Source organism: Eptesicus fuscus, chromosome 8 (genome assembly GCF_027574615.1).
Source record: "Eptesicus fuscus isolate TK198812 chromosome 8, DD_ASM_mEF_20220401, whole genome shotgun sequence".
Taxonomy (NCBI): domain Eukaryota; kingdom Metazoa; phylum Chordata; class Mammalia; order Chiroptera; family Vespertilionidae; genus Eptesicus; species Eptesicus fuscus.
The window spans coordinates 866219-882678 of NC_072480.1; the positions used below are offsets into that span (position 1 = coordinate 866219).

The following is a 16460-nucleotide window of genomic DNA, read 5'->3' on the forward strand; positions in this document are numbered from 1 at the left end:
GAGGCATGGTAAGGAGATAATCACCCGTCCTCTTCACATTCTTCAGTAGTTTTTCTGATAATTTATGCATTCTACATATTTCAAAACATGTCTATTCTCACAGTACTTCAACATTCTAAACACTGGGTGAAAAAGCTGATGACCTAGCCGGTTTTGCTCAGTGGATAGAGCATTGGCCTGAGGACCAAAGGGTCCCGGGTTCAATTCCAGTCAAGGGAACCTACATCAGTTGCAGACCCTGGTCAGGGCATGTGCAGGAGGCACCAACAGATGTGTTTCTCTCACATCGATGTTTCTCTCTGTGTTTCCCTCTCCTACTCTCAGTGGAAAAACATCCTCGGGTGAGGATTAGAAGAGAAAAGATTAAATTCAGAAGTGCAATGTCACTGTCTTGTTTATATGATTTAATTCAGTTATCCACCAGGACTGCACTGCACTTTCCCCATTTCACTATTTCAAATAATGTGACAGACTCCCCTTCATCATTCTGTTGCGGGTGCCCCTTTTTCCATGGCTTCAATTCTCCTGTTCTTTCCTGGAGATTTTCGAGGTTTTTATTTGTAGATGGAAGCTGGCCGGGATAATACCTTTTTCTTTTTCCTTTGACTTCTGTTTCTTCAAGTTCACTGCCAGCATCAGAATGAGCAGTAGTTTCATTTGTTGAATCTGTAACACTGGTAACTCTGAAGTAATCATTGTGGAGAGGTGTTTTCACAATGGAGGGAAAGAATGAAGCGCTGTACAACACAAAACTTGAGAAATAACCTCAAAGGCAATCAATCCTCAGCTACCTATCCAGGCACTTGCAGCCATTGACATAGTTACACCTCAAAAGTCTTCGGTGTGTTATTCCTGTGTTATTCTAGTTGCCAGGGTTTAGGAGAAGGGGAGGGCCTTCTAGACAGCTGCAATCCTAACTCACCATCTGGTAGCATTTCCCACATGCCAATGGCACAGGTCTGCTGATAGGCTCAGAAAGAGGAGGAAATTGGGGGCCACTGCGGGAAAATGCACTAACTCTTTCTAATGGGGACTGAGTGCACACCAATAATTTTGCACTGTTAACAGAGAGAAGTTTATGGGAAACCCTCAAAACCTGGATTGAGAATGCCTCTACAGAGTTCTGCATTTGCTGCTGTCAGGTGCTACAGGAAATATTGCAGGATAAAAACTATTTTTTTAAAATATATTTTATTAATTTTTTTACAGAGAGGAAGGGAGAAGGATAGAGAGTTAGAAACATCGATGAGAGAGAAGCATCGATCAGCTGCCTCCTGCACACTCCCTACTGGGGATGTGCCTGCAACCAAGGTACATGCCCTTGATGGGAATCAAACCCAGGACCCTTCAGTCCCCAGGCCGACGCTCTAACCACTGAGCCAAACCGGCTAGGGCTAAAAACTATTTTTTTATGTTACATATTCTTAGGAAATATTTTCCCCATTTCCAAAGCCCAAGCAAAAACTAATTTCCTTCTGAGCCAGTGAATGGATTGCTTCAGTCTACCTCTTCAATGGGAGTATCACCCTCTGAAGGAACCAGATTGATGAGAGCTCCCAGCCTCACAAAGGGCCTAATGCCTCACTTGCTGCACCCATGTGGGTTATTTAAACCCACAAAGAGCAAATGCCCCCAGGACAGGCTTAACATCAACTCAATGGCCAAATGTACTGGTTTTTATATCACTTTCATATTTACCTGCAGATATTTCTCTTACATTCTTACAAAATCATGGTACTGGAGAATCAAGAGCTCTGATGACTCCAGTGGTTTGGGACTAGGATCTTTTATCACATAAAATTTTTACATATTTTATTCAGTTTTCTAGAGTGTTGTTTTTTTTTATATCAACATGATTTTAAGATTATCTGTTCCACCATATTACCAAAACTAAAAATGAAACTGTAACATTACAAATAATTATTCCTTGTTCAAAGTCAACAATTAGGACCACCATTTGCTGCTTTTTTTTAATTGATTAATTTGAGAGAGAGGAAAGGGGGGGAACACATGGATTTGTTTTTCCACTATTTATGCATTCATTGGTTGATTCTTGTATGTGCCCTGATTGGGGATTGAACCTGCAACCTTGACATATTAGGATGAAATTCTAACCAACTGAACTACCTAGCCAGGGCCCAATTTGCTATGTTTGACCAACCAGCTCCTATTCCCCCAAATTTTGCTTCATCCCTCCCTCGCGGGCCAGGTTTGACTAGTTGACTCTAGTAAGGGTGAAGAATGTAGTTCAGATTAAATAAACCAATAGACTTCTGTCCCTGGCCCAGGGATAGGAGCTGAGTCCAGTCAGAACAAAGCACAGGACTGCTTTGAATAGAAAACAAGAAGGCCCATAGGGCTTTCCTATAGAGCAGGAAAGATACACAAATGCTGCTAGCCAAGAGACTAATGGGAAGGGCTAAACAGACCAACCACAATGGGAAGAAGTGTGACCTGTGACCAACACTGAGCTAATACTGAGGAAGTAATGCTGAGCCCCAGGAGGGCTAGATCCTAGTCCCAAAACCACTGGAGTCACCAGAGCTTCTGATTTTCTAGTACCATGATTTTTCAGTTCCATGAGTCAATACATTTTCTTCCTTACCTAAGACACTTTGAGCTGGGTTTGTCAACTGAAAGCATTCTTAGTGACATGAAATTCATAGGTGTTCAAATTCAAAGTTCAATAATGAAAACAAAATTGTACTTACTTACCTGGATAACCAATTCCTTTGGCATTTGTATAGGGAACCCCAGAAGAACTAGGACTATAGACAGGATTCATGACTTTGAGAACTAAAAAAGAAAAAGAAAGATTTAGTCAAACACTATTGTTCTCAGTTTTTCCTCCAGCATCAATCTCAAAAAAAAGCAGGTAATAAGAGTCCTTCTTCTCCTTTACATAAGTAAGCCATTTCATTCTGCTGCCAAACAACAGTAAACAGAAAAGCAACAGCAATGTCTGAAGGGACCCACTAGGACACTGTAAACTTCCCTTTACAACTGCTTTCAGAGCATGAGAAACTAAGAAAAAAAAGTGGTGTTCTCTAACTCCCTGCTTAAAACAGTGGGGGGGGGGGGGGGGGACCTGTAAATAACCTAAATGTCCTCATAAAGAAAAGAATAGTTAAGTAAAACAGATCTAACCACAACATGAAATATCGGTACAGAGAGTGTGAGTGAGTGTGTGGGTGTGTGTGGTGTGTGTGAGTGAGTGAGGGGGTGAGAGGAGAGTGTGTGGGTGTGTGTGGTGTGTGTGAGTGAGTGAGGGGGTGAGAGGAGGGTATGTGGGTGTGTGTGGTGTGTGTGAGTGAGTGAGGGGGTGAGAGGAGAGTGTGTGGGTGTGTGTGGTGTGTGTGAGTGAGTGAGGGGGTGAGAGGAGAGTGTGTGGGTGTGTGTGGTGTGTGTGAGTGAGTGAGGGGGTGAGAGGAGAGTGTGTGGGTGTGTGTGGTGTGTGTGAGTGAGTGAGGGGGTGAGAGGAGGGTATGTGGGTGTGTGTGGTGTGTGTGAGTGAGTGAGGGGGTGAGAGGAGAGTGTGTGGGTGTGTGTGGTGTGTGTGAGTGAGGGGGTGAGAGGAGGGTATGTGGGTGTGTGTGGTGTGTGTGAGTGAGTGAGGGGGTGAGAGGAGAGTGTGTGGGTGTGTGTGGTGTGTGTGAGTGAGGGAGGGACAGTTAAATCTGGCAGGAGTATCAGAGGCCGGCAGACCAGGCTCTCCTGGACAGGGAGCACAACAACTGCTGCGGGTACTCCCCAGGCTGCAGGGCTTGGGCACGGAACCCACACCATGCAAACGGCCACTTCTAGGACCTCATCAGCACCACCACCCAGACTGACCTCGGACACTGCCCGTGGCCCTGCAGCCACACCAGCCAAAATCCTGCTGCCCCGCCCGCAGACCTGCAGACCCTAGAAGTCCACCGCCAAGGGTGCACAGGTCCCACAGCAGTAAGTGCAACTTGTGTCTTCCTGGATGCCGACCTCCTGACACCTCAGTTGCTCCTTCCCAGCACGCAGGCCTCCTGCCCCAACAGGTCGTTCTAGGTGCCTCTGTGAGCCCCCACTGGACGTGCTCATATCCAAACAAGGGTGCAAGGCCCCAGCAGTAGAAATTCGGACTTCCCCCTTCCCAGCTGCCTGCCCACAAACACCAAGGTTGCGTGGCTTCAGCACGAGGGCCCCTCTGTGTACGCCACCTTGGCAAACGGACCCCGGGTGCCTCTGTGAGCCGCTGCTGGGTGCACGCGAATCCAAATGGTTGCACGCAAATCCAACCAAGGGCACAAGGACCCGGCAGCAAAAAATGAGTCTTCCCCATCCACAGCTGCCGACCACCAAACACCACAGTCGTGCCTTTCCAGCGCACAGGCCTCCTGAGCTCTGCCACCCCTGTGAGGCCCCGCTGGGCACACGTGAATCCAACCAAGGGCACAAGGCAGCAAAAATTGCAACTTCCCCTTCCTGGTCTGCTGACCTCAGAACACCACAGTTGCCATCTTTCCAGCACGCAGGCCTACTGCTCAGCTGCTGACTTCCGGTCATCGCAGTTGCACGAATCCAGTGCACAAGCACCCTGAGCCCACAGCCCCAGCAGGCAGCCCCCAATGCCTCTATGAACCACCGTAGGGCACAAACCCTGGCTGCCAGCATCCAGTCCATGCAGTAGTGCGACTCCAGCACACGGGCCCCCTGAGCCCACTGCCCTAGCAGACAGCTCTTGGGCACCTCTGTAAGCAGCTGCTGGGCACATGTATCCACCCAAGGGCACACACCTCCCAAAGCAGAAACTGAGACTTCTTCCTCCAAAAGACCGGTGGCAGACCACAATCACTCCAATCCAGAGTGTGGGCCCCATGAGCACACACTCCTGGCAGACGGATCCTGGGGCCCTTTGTGAGCTTCCACTGGGCGTGTGCCTCTCCAACCAAGGGCGCACAGCGCCCTCAGCAGGATCCATGACATCCCCCTCCCGACTGCCTACCACTGGACACCTTGGTAAGTTACAGAGAGCTTGCCTCCCTGGACAAGGTCATATTGTTTCACACACAGACTCCGAGATTCCCACATACCCAGCTGCTAGCTCCTGAACCCCCTCATGATTCATAGAGGGAATCACTTTGGCCAGAGTACCACTGCCACGAGCTCCAGGACCCTCGTAGTGAGTTGCAGAATGACGCTAATCCAGAAAGAGTCACACAAAAGTGGCCAAAGTCACAGTACCAGAGTCTCAGGCCCCGAGACTCCTTCCTCCCAGGTCGTGGACTCTGGGAACCCACAGTGACCACATACCAGTGACACATCAGGCAACCTTTTCCATAAGAGCTGGAACCACGATCACATCCAAAACAGCTTGCACAACGAAGCAGGGGGTGAGTCATATTGCCAATCTGTGATGAGAATTCATCCAAGAATAAAGAACTAACATTCAAGATCCAACTACATGAAGAGAACCCAAATAACTCAAATAGGGGGCTCTGCTAGATAACCAAGCTGAGGATAACTGAGAGAATGCACCACTGGGTCCGAAAAATCACCAACTACATAGCAACACCCCCAAAAGAACCTGGGTAGCAAAGCAGTTGAATCTAAGACATAGAAACAATTAAAACGTTACAGCAAAAAATGGGGAGACAAAATAACAATCCCGAAAGAAAAGAAAAAAGAAGAAACACCAGCAAGGGAATTAAATGAAATGGAGGCAAGTAACATGTCAAAAAAATAATACAGAGTAATTATGTCATCAAATGGCTGGATGACAAATACACACAACTCAATGAGAATTATAAGGAGCAGAATGAGAATGTCACCAACATGAAAAGGAACCAAGAGGACATGAAGAATGACCTAGCTACAATAAAGAACACAATGGAAGGCTTAAACAGTAGACTAGAAGAGGCTGAGGACCGCATCAGAAAATTAGAAGAGAATGTCAGAACAAACACACATGCACAGCAGGACTGGAAAGAAAACTTAAAACACAAGAGGAGAGCCTAAGGGAGCTTTGGAGCAACACAAAATGAAACACCATCTGCATAATAGGGGTACCAGAAGAAGAGGAAGCAGAGCAAGAAATAGAAAACCTGTTTGAAAAAATAATGACAGAAAACGTACCTGATGTTGGCAAGAAAAAATCCACACAAGTCCAAGAAGCACAAAGAGTCCCAAACAAGATAAACCCAAAAAGACGAACACCAAGAAACATCATAATTAAATTGGCAAACACCAACAACAAAGTAAGAATCTTAAAGGCTGCCAGAGAGAGAGAGAAAGTTACCTTCAAGGGATCTCCCATAAGAATATCAACTGATTTCTCAACAGAAATGCACCAGGCCAGAAGGGAATGGAAATATACAAAGTGATGAAAAGCAAGGGACTGAATTCAAGAATGCTATATCCAGCAAGGCTATCATTCAAAATTGAAGGTGGGAGGAGAAACCAAGATGGCGGCAAAGGTAAACAACTAAACTGCCGCCTCGCACAACAATTTCAAAACTACAATTAAAAGACAAAATGTGTATCACCCAGAACCACGGGAAAGCTTTTACAACTAGAAGAAAAGAGAAAGGAGTACAAACGCTGAAAAGCTGAGGTACGGAGGCACACGAATCGGGCTGGTGGCGGGCGACTGGGCACTCAGCTTTTTTTCAACCTGAAGGGAGACAAGCTCCCGATCACTCTGAAATCCAGTTTCTGGGGACACGTGGGGGATGCAGACACCTACGGGCAGAAGCTGGACTGTCGACCATTGGGTCGGAAAGTGAGGGTAACTTTTTTGCAGAGGTGCACCCAGCAATCATTGTTTACTGTGCTGGAGCGCGGGACGCGGGGACTTTGAAACGTGGAAGGGCAGAGAAGGCTCGCTGGCAGCCATTGCTGTTTGCCACACCTTAGCCTAGTGATGCCCTGAGACCCCTCCCTGCCCTGAGACCCTGCCCCGCACATTCTACAAACCCGCCCAGGCTCTACACAGCGGCTTTTGCATATAAATGGCCTTCCCTGTGGCAGCTTAACCAATAAACTGCAGCTCCAGTCAAACTGCTCCAAAACCGCCAAATACCAAGCAAAGAGGAGAAAACTGTAGCTCTTGCTGTAGCTCTTGCTGGGTGGCCTCAGACAGTAGCTGACCTGCACCCCATTGGAGATCCAGAAGATAGTGTATCTAGTGCTCTGTGTGAGACAACTCCAGATTTCAACTACTCTCATAAGGAACACATTCAAGAGGCAGACTCAGTGAGCACCAAAGCCCTACTGGAACAAGTCCTGCCCCATAAACGGTCTCCAGCACAGCAATTCCTCCGTTATAGGCACAGCAGGTTCTCACAGCCAATTGGCCTGGAGGTCAACTCCTCCCAATGACACCAACAACAATCAAGACTTAACTACAACAAGGCTGTACACACAGTCCACAAAGGGGTGCACCAAGAGTGTCCACCTCAGGTAACTGGGAGGCTGACCCATTGAACCATACAGGACACCTAGCACACAAAGCTACCCTACCAACTCAGGGAAGCAGCAAAAATGAGGAGACAAGGAAACAGATCACAAATGAAAGAAATGGAGGAGAACAAACGACTAGACATAAGAGTTCAAAACCATGGTTATAAGGTGTTGCAAGAATTTCCTAGAAAAGGCTGATAAATTTAACGAGACCCTTGAGGATATGAAAAAGGACCAACTAGAAATTAAACATACACTGACTGAAATAAAAAATATTACGCAGAGTCCCAACAGCAGACTAGAGGAACGCAAGAATCAAGTCAAAGATTTGGAATACAAAGAGGCAAAGGACACTCCTCCAGAGAAGCAAGAAGAGAAGAGAATTCAGAAAGTTGAATATAGTGTAAGGAGCCTCTGGGACAACTTCAAGCATACCAACATCAGAATTATGGGGGTGCCAGAAGAAGAGAGAGAGCAAGACACTGAAAACCTATTTGAAGAAATAATGACCGAAAACTTCCCCTACCTGGTGAAAGAAAGACTTACAAGTCCAGGAAGCGCACAGAACCCCAAACAAAAGGAATCCAAAGAGGACCACACCAAGACACATCATAATTAAAATGCCAAGGGCAAAAGACAAAGAGAGAATCTTACAAACAGCAAGAGAAAAACAGTTAGTTACCTACAAGGGAGCACCCATACGATTATCAGCTGATTTCTCAACAGAAACTATGCAGGCCAGACAGGAGTGGCAAGAAATATTCAAAATGATGAATAGCAAGAACCTACAACCAATACTACTCTACCCAGCAAAGTTATCATTCAGAATTGAAGGTCAGATAAAGAGCTTCACAGGTAAGAAAAAGCTAAAGGTGTTCATCACCACCAAACCAGTATTATATGAAATGCTGAAAGGTATTCTTTAAAAAGAGGAAAAAGAAGAAAAAAGTAAAGATAAAAATTATGAACAACAACTATATATCTATCAACAAGTGAATCTAAAAATCAAGTGAATTAAAAATCTGATGAACAGAATAAACTGGTGAATATAACAGAATCAGGGGCATAGAATGGAAGTGGACTGATAATTCTCAGGGGGAAAGGGGTGTCTGTGTAGGGGGTACGGGAAGAGACTGGACAAAAATCATACACCTATAGATATGGACAGTGGGGGGGATGTAAGGGCAGAGGGTGGGGTGGGAACCAGGTGGAGGGGAGCTATGGGGGGAAAAAGGAGAAACAATTGTAATAATCTGAACAATAAAGATTTATTAAATTTAAAAAAAAATGAAGGTGGAATCAGGAGCTTCACAGACAAGAAAAGGGCTAAGAGCGTTTATTACCACCAAGCCAGCAATGAAAGAAATGCTAAAGGGACTGCTGTAAAAAGAAGAAATATAAAGGCAAGAAGGAATACAAGCATAAAGATTAAAATGGCGACAAAGAAGAAATTACCAATAATAACATTAAACTTATATGGATTAAATGCTCCAATCAAAAAACATAGGGTAACTGAATGGATAAGAAAACATGACCCATATATTTGCTGTCTGCAAGAGACCCACCTCAGAACAAAGGATTCACACAGACTGAGAGTGAAGGGATGGAAGAAAATTTTTCAGGCAAATGGAAATGAGAAAAAAGCTGTGGTTGCAATACTTACATCTGACAAAATAGACCTCAAAGAAAACGCCATAACAAGAGATAAGGAGGGCCACTTCATAACAGTAAAGGGAGCAATTCAACAAGAGGATATAATTCTGGTAAACATATAGGTACCCCCTATAGGAGCAACGAAATATATAAAACAACTTCTGGAATATATCAAAGGAGAGATCAACAGCAATACAATCATAGTAGGGGACTTTAATACCCCACTGACATCACTGGATCAATCCTCTAAACAAACAAACAAACAAACAAAAAAACAGCAAAGAAACAGCAATCCTAAATGACTCACTAGGTCAGAAGGATTTAATTAACATCTTCAGAACATTTCATCACAAAGCTACAGAATATACCATATTTTCCGGCATATAAGACGACTTTTGAACTCAGGAAAATCTTCTATACACCCAGTCGTTTTAACGCCAAAAAATATGGTACATTCTTCTCCACTGCACACCGGACATTTTCAAATATAGACCACACAATAGGACACAGGCAAAGTCTCCTCAAATTCAAGAAGATAGAAATCATAGCAAGCATCTTCTCAAATCACAATGGCATAAAATTAGAAATCAACTACAATAAAAATGAAAAAAGTCAAACACTTGGAGGCTAAATAGCATGCTATTAAACAATGATTGGGTTACCAAAGAGATCAAAGAAGGAATAAAAAGCATCTGGAAACAAATGAAAATGAAAACACAACAATCCAAAATATATGGGACACAATGAAAGCAGTCCTGAGAGGGAAGTTCGTAACTCTACAGGTCTACCTCAAAGAACAAGAGTGGTAATAAATTATCTAACCTTGCAACTTAAAGAATTAGAAAGTGAGCAACAAGAAAAGCAAAGAGTTACCAGAAGGAAGGAGATAATAAAGATCAGAGCAGAAATAAATGACAAAACACACATTACAAAAGATCAATGAAACCAAGAGCTGGTTTTTTGAAAGGATAAACAAGGTTGATGAACCTCTAGCCAGGCTCATCAAGAAACAAAAAGAGAGGACCAAAATAAACAAAATCAGAAATGAAACAGGTGAAGTAACAACCGACCCACAGACAAACTAACGATTGTAAAAAAAATACCACGAACAACTCTACTCCAACAAACTGGATAAACTTGACGAAATGGACCTATTCCTAGAAAAATACACTTCCAAAACTCAATCAGGAAGAATAAAAAAACCTGAATAAGCTGATAAATACTGATGAAATTAAAACAGTAATCAAACACTTCCAAACAAAAGCCCTGGACCAGAGAGCTTCACAGGGGAGTTTTACTAAAATTTCAAAGAACTAAAACCAATCCTTCTCAGACTATTCCAAAACATTCAAGAGGAAGGCACACTTCCAAGTTCTTTCTACGATGCCAGCATTACCATAATCCCAAAACCAGATAAAGACACCACAAAGAAACAGAATTACAGGCCAATACCCCAATGAACATAGATGCTAAAATCCTCAACAAAATTTAGCAAACCGAATCCATCATTACATTAGAAAGATTATACAGCATGACCAAGTGGGGTTTATTCCAGGGATGCAAGGATGGTAGAATATCTGCAAATCAATAAATGTGATACATCACATAAACAAATTGAGAGACAAAAGTCACATAATCGTATCAATTGATGCAGAAAAGGCATTTGACAAAAGCCAACACCTTTTTTCTGATAAAAACGCTCAGCAAACTGGGAATAGAGGGATCATACCTCAACATAATAAAAGCCTTATATGACAAACCTACAGCCAACATCATACTCAAAGGGAAAAAACTAAAACTATTTCCCCTAAAAACAGGAACAAGACAGGGATGCCCGCTTTCCCCACACCTGTTCAAGATAGTCCTGGAAGTGCTAGCCATAGTGAACTGAAGAAGAAGAAATAAAGGGCATCCGAATTGGAAAAGAAGTAAAACTGTCCTTATTCTCATATGACATGATATTGTACATTGAAAACCCTAAGGAGTCCATCAAAAAACAACTAGACTTAATAAGTGAATTCAGCAATGTAGCATGATACAAAATTAAGACATAGAAATCTATGGCTTTTTTATACACCAGTAATGAACTCACAGAAAGAGAAACTAAAATATATATATATTTACCATTGTAACAAAAAAATTAAGATACCTAGGAATAAATTTAACCAAGGAGGTAAAGGACCTGTACTCAGAAAATTACAGGACCCTGAAAAAAAGAGATAGAGGAAGACATAAACAAATGGGAGAATATACCATGACCATATTCATGGATTGGTAGCATCAACATCATTAAAATGTCCATACTACCCAAAGCAATCTATAGATTCAATGCATTCCCAATTAAAATACCAACAGCATATTTCAGAAGGATTTAATTAACATCTTCAGAACATTTCACCACAAAGCTACAGAATATACCATATTTTCCGGCATATAAGACGACTTTTGAACCCAGGAAAATCTTCTATACACCCAGTCGTCTTATATGCCGGAAAATATGGTACATTCTGTAGCTTTGTGGTGAAATGTTCTGAAGATGTTAGAACAAACACTCCAAATATTCATCTGGAATAAAAAAATGACCCTGATTAGCTGTAGCAATATTGAGAAAGAAGAACAATGTTCCAGGGATCACAATACCAGATTTCAAGCTACTAGTGGCCCGGTACACAAAATTCATGCACATTAAAAAGGAATTAATTAGAGGAAATATTTTAATATTGCTATTTGCCCTTTCTCTATAATAGAAGTGTCTGGCCGGCCCCACCTCCATTGGGCAACATCAAGACCCAGCTGCCCCCTCCCCCATCAAGCCCCGCCGGGCTTGGGACACAGACTAATGTCCCATCACCAGGGCGGGGGGGGGCACAGCCCGCACCACGCTGCCTAACCCAGACCTGCTTCGCTCTGAGACCCCAGACCCGCCGCACCACGGGATCCATCAATGCACCTCCTGGTGACCGGTCATTTAGTCGTTACAGATGAAAATAAAGTCATGCACTTAAGCATGCACATTCATTTTCAATGCCTGATTTGTCTACGTTCTCTAAACTGCAAAATAAGATCTTCACCAGATAGCATCATGATGCCAAGTTCTTTATATAATGACACATACCATTCTCTCCACTTCAGTATTCTCCATTTGAGTGGATTAAATGTATGTGACTCATATGAAAGGCACTGCTGCTTGCTCTTAATAGAGGAAGCATTAGCTCATTACCTAACGCCATCAAGTGGTTTAAATGGAATATACTGACTTGAAGAACAGAAGGAAAAATAACAAAACAAAACAAAAAGACACAAAGTTAGTGCTGTGGACAGCAGAATCCTCTCCATTTCCCTTTAGTTTTTTTCTGCTTTTCCCATGAACCTATTTTCACTCTGCCTCAAAATCAACACAGAAGTCAAAATCAGATGCTGTAACCTGCATTTTATAGTGTCATTTAAGTACAAAGAGGTGTTTTCCAATCTTTACTTTTTTTTTTTAATCAATGCAGCTCAAACTTGCTCCCAATGTTCCAGGAGCCAGGCCAACGTGGCTGTGCGGACACACCTTTGCTAGGTGCTGTCAGGCTTCGGGGCTGGGGCAGGGAACATGAAGATGTTGCTGGAAACAAATCAGCTCTCCTCTCCACATAGCAGGAATCTTTTCATTATGAAATGCAAAGCAGCAGCCCTTTTCCATTACCCCCATCCCCAGCCCTCCTTGTCCAGGGCTTAGGAAGGGGCTGGGAAGATATTTACTCTCAGCTCTTTGATTTCTCTTATTTATCTGAGCCCAGGGACAGCTGCTTCTCTGACCACAACACCAGCTTACTCAGGGCTAGCCGTACCTGGAAGGCAAGTGGCAGAGCTAACCAGGGGCTTTGACCAAGCCCGAGTGCAAAGGTCACAGCAACCTTGGCAGGCGGGATGCTCCCGAAGACTCTAGGCCCCTCCCAGCTCTGCACCCCAGCTCCCTGCTCTCCCCCTTTCATCCAGAGATGCTACCGGTGTGGTGTGCCCCAAGGCTTGGTGTGCAGACACCGGGGTTGCAGGTTCAAGACGCTCCACCTCCTCCTGGCATTTTGAGCCAAAAGCGCCAGCAGGGACCTTTCCACTCTGCCTTGGTGAAGCATAATAACTTACATCTTGCATAAAAACTGCTGTTTGAAATTCTCTGCTATTTTTAGATAGTCCCTTGTTCTATGTAGTCAACTCTGTTATTTTCTAGACAGTCCCTCATTCTGTAAATTAGCATTACTTTTTAGCTTGAGTAAATAATAGGGAAAATAAAGTTAGCTGTCTGACCTTGCAGGCTAGCCATCTGACGTAAGGGGCTGATGCTACTCCCTATTAGTTATGTACTATGCTCAAGGTTACAAGCTGCAAAAATAACTTACACAAAGATCTTTGTAAAGTCTGCAGAAAATCCGGAACCCCCATATTTGGGAGACAAAGAACTAGAAGCATATAAATAGGAAGAGCTTCCTCCATGTGTTTGCCCAGAATTTGAAAGACAGTTTTCTCTAAGCCCACCAGTGCAATAATAATAAAGTGTAACTCCATTTCTCTAAGTGTTGCTTGGTTTTCCTCAATCTTCTGTAACATTCATTAATGTTACCGTGCTGGTCTTTTGGCCTCTGGTGAGTGGACCAGGTTTGGGGCCCAAGGGTGCTGGATAGGCCTCCGGGAGGCACCGCTCTGCTGATAGAGCAGAATTGAACGGGGGACTCCAGGCGCTCCCGGACCTCAGCCTAGGACCCAGCTGGCATCTGGAGAGAGTGGACAGACACCTCTGGACCTGTCGACAGAATCGGTAACGTAGGGGCCCCAGTCAGTCAGGCCCACTCCGAGTGAGTGGAAGGGGCGCCTGATCTCCTCCCAGGAAGTCCTATGACTTCCTTAGTTAAATCAGTCAGGAACAGGGTGAACTGCTTAAAACTCTGAGTGAGTGTCTACTAACGTGCAGTCCAAGTTCAGGCATGCCTTTAGGGGCAGAAAAAGCTGAAAACTACTTAGGCAAAATATTTGCCTCAGGGACTTTCTGTGGGTGAAAGTCAAAACCCAGACTGTCTGGTGTATGAATGTAAGTGTGAGAGCCTGTGTGAAGCAAAAGCTACATTGTGCCGTCTGGCTGTACACATGAGAGTATTTGTTATCTCTTCCTGTTGTTTAATTTGTTTAAAGATAGGGCAAACCCCCCTTTAGGGGAAAGCCTAATTGTGTATGGTGAGGCTGAACGCTGTGACAGACTGCAGCTGTCCCAAGCAACTGCTAAGAATTCTTTTCTCAAGATCATTCTTGCTCTATATCACAGAGGGAATTAGCCCACTTAGCTAATGAAATTTCTCTGAGAGAAAACTCCTTCCCTACTCAGCATGAAGCAGCTACAGAATAAATTCAATGTCCATTTTCCCTAAAAGAATTCAGAGCCAGGATTCTTGAGGTAATATATTAGGCAGTTAGACAGACATGAGCAGAGCAAGGACGATGGGCCAACTAGCGCTACCAGATGTAACTAAGTCTTTCCACCTCCACGTATGTGAGACAAGGGGCATAGCCAATGGGGTTCTCACCCAAAGTCTCAGCCCCTAGAAAAGGCAGGTAGCCTACTTATCCAAAAGACTTAACCCCATTACATCTAGGTAGCCCACCTGCCCCTGGGCAGTAGCAGCCGTTACTATACTTATCAAGGAAGCAGACAAAGCAGCCCGGGAGGCTTCCCTAAAACCAGTGGGGCTGCTGCAGATTCTAGTGACTCTTCCAGACCCTGATCTACCCAACTCACCAGCTTATATGGAACCATACTAAACTTGCAGAGCTTCTAAGAGATAAGTACTATATACCCAATCTAGAAAAGCTGAAATCCATAACCAATCTTTACTCAAGTTATTACAGGCTTTACAGTCCACCCAGAAAACAGTCAAGAAGCATATCCAAGACGCTCTGCCTATACCAACTTCTGATCCAGTCCATCCCTTCCAACCTGGTGACTCTGTTTGGGTAAAGAAATTTGCCACAGAAGGACTGACTCCTACCTGGAAAGGACCCACACTGTCATCTTGACCACCCCTATGGCAGTCAAGGTCGATGGGATCCCGACGTGGCTTCATCACACCCGGCTTAAGACAGCCCAGGCAAAAGAGAGAGTCCAGGACTCTTTGGACCCTCTAAAGATTATTCCTGGTCCTCATTCTGGGCCGTTATCTTATAAACTGGCTCACTAACTTTATTCAACAGAGAATTAACTCAATCAAGCTCATAGTCCTCAGAAGCCGATACAAACCCCTCTCCAACAAAGGCCCACAAGAGTAAATTATTTGACTCATTCACATAAAACCAGTGGGGAATGAAGCATAGTAACCTCCATCTTGTATAAAAATTGCTGTTTGAAATGCTCTGCTATTTTTAGATAGTCCCTTGTTCTATGTAGTCAACTCTGTTATTTTCTAGACAGTCCCTTATTCTGTAAATTAGCATTACTTTTTAGCTTGAATGAATAACAGAGAAAATAAAGTTAGCTGTCTGACCTTGCAGGCTAGCCATCGGACATAAGGGGCTGATGCTACTCCCTATTACTTATGTCAGTGATGGGCAACCTTTTGAGCTTGGTGTGTCAAACTTCGCCAAAAAACTGAGCATAACTCGGGTAGTGTGTCACTTTGAGGAAAAAACATTATTTCGCAAATGTTTCATCCTCGGCATGCGGCTGCCTCAGCGGGCATATGTCATCAGAAATGGCTACACGTGTCAGTGCTGACACGCGTGTCATAGGTTCGCCATTACTGACTTATGTACTATGCTCAAGATTATAAGCTGCAAAAATAACTTACACAAAGATCTTTATAAAGTCTGCAGAAGGTCTGAAACTCCAATATTTGGGAGACAAAGAACTAAAAGCATATAAATAAAAAGAGCTTCCTCCATGTGTTGGCCCAGAATTTGAAAGACATTTTCTCTGAGTCCACTGGTGTAATAATAATAAAGTGTAACTCCATTTCTCTAAGTGTTGCTTGGTTTTTCTCGGTCTTCTGTAACGTTGGTTTTTGGTCACTGCTGAGGTTTTCTGGACTTTCTAGGCCAGGGACAGCCAGGACCTTTGCCTCTGACCAACGCCATGCCTGCAGCCTGCCTGGGGTACTCCCAGCTTCAGGAAAGCGTAGGGGCATGGCTGGCCGGGGTGAGGGGCCGTGGTGGGTGGGAGGATTGGCTAGCCACCCCACTCTCAATTGGGGTGGGAGGATGACCAGGGGTGGGACTGGGGGAGGGGCTGGGCAGGGCAGCCATCTAGTGATGGTGTTACGACTTGAGGGTCAATTTGAATATTACCTGTTATATAGAATACTAGAAGCCTGGTGCACGAATTCGTGCACGGGTGGGGTCCCTCGGCC

At 44.2% G+C, this 16460-nt stretch overlaps 1 protein-coding gene across 1 annotated transcript in view; it reads right to left on the reverse strand.

Annotated features, from left to right (window-relative positions):
• The window catches only part of FAM168B (family with sequence similarity 168 member B), a 149637-nt gene that overhangs the window by 113108 nt on the left and 20069 nt on the right, over positions 1–16460 (reverse strand). The window contains exon 2 of the mRNA XM_054720348.1: positions 2716–2796. Coding sequence (XP_054576323.1) covers positions 2716–2785 — 70 coding nt within the window. The 5' untranslated portion in view covers positions 2786–2796. The remainder of the gene's footprint in view (positions 1–2715; positions 2797–16460) is intronic.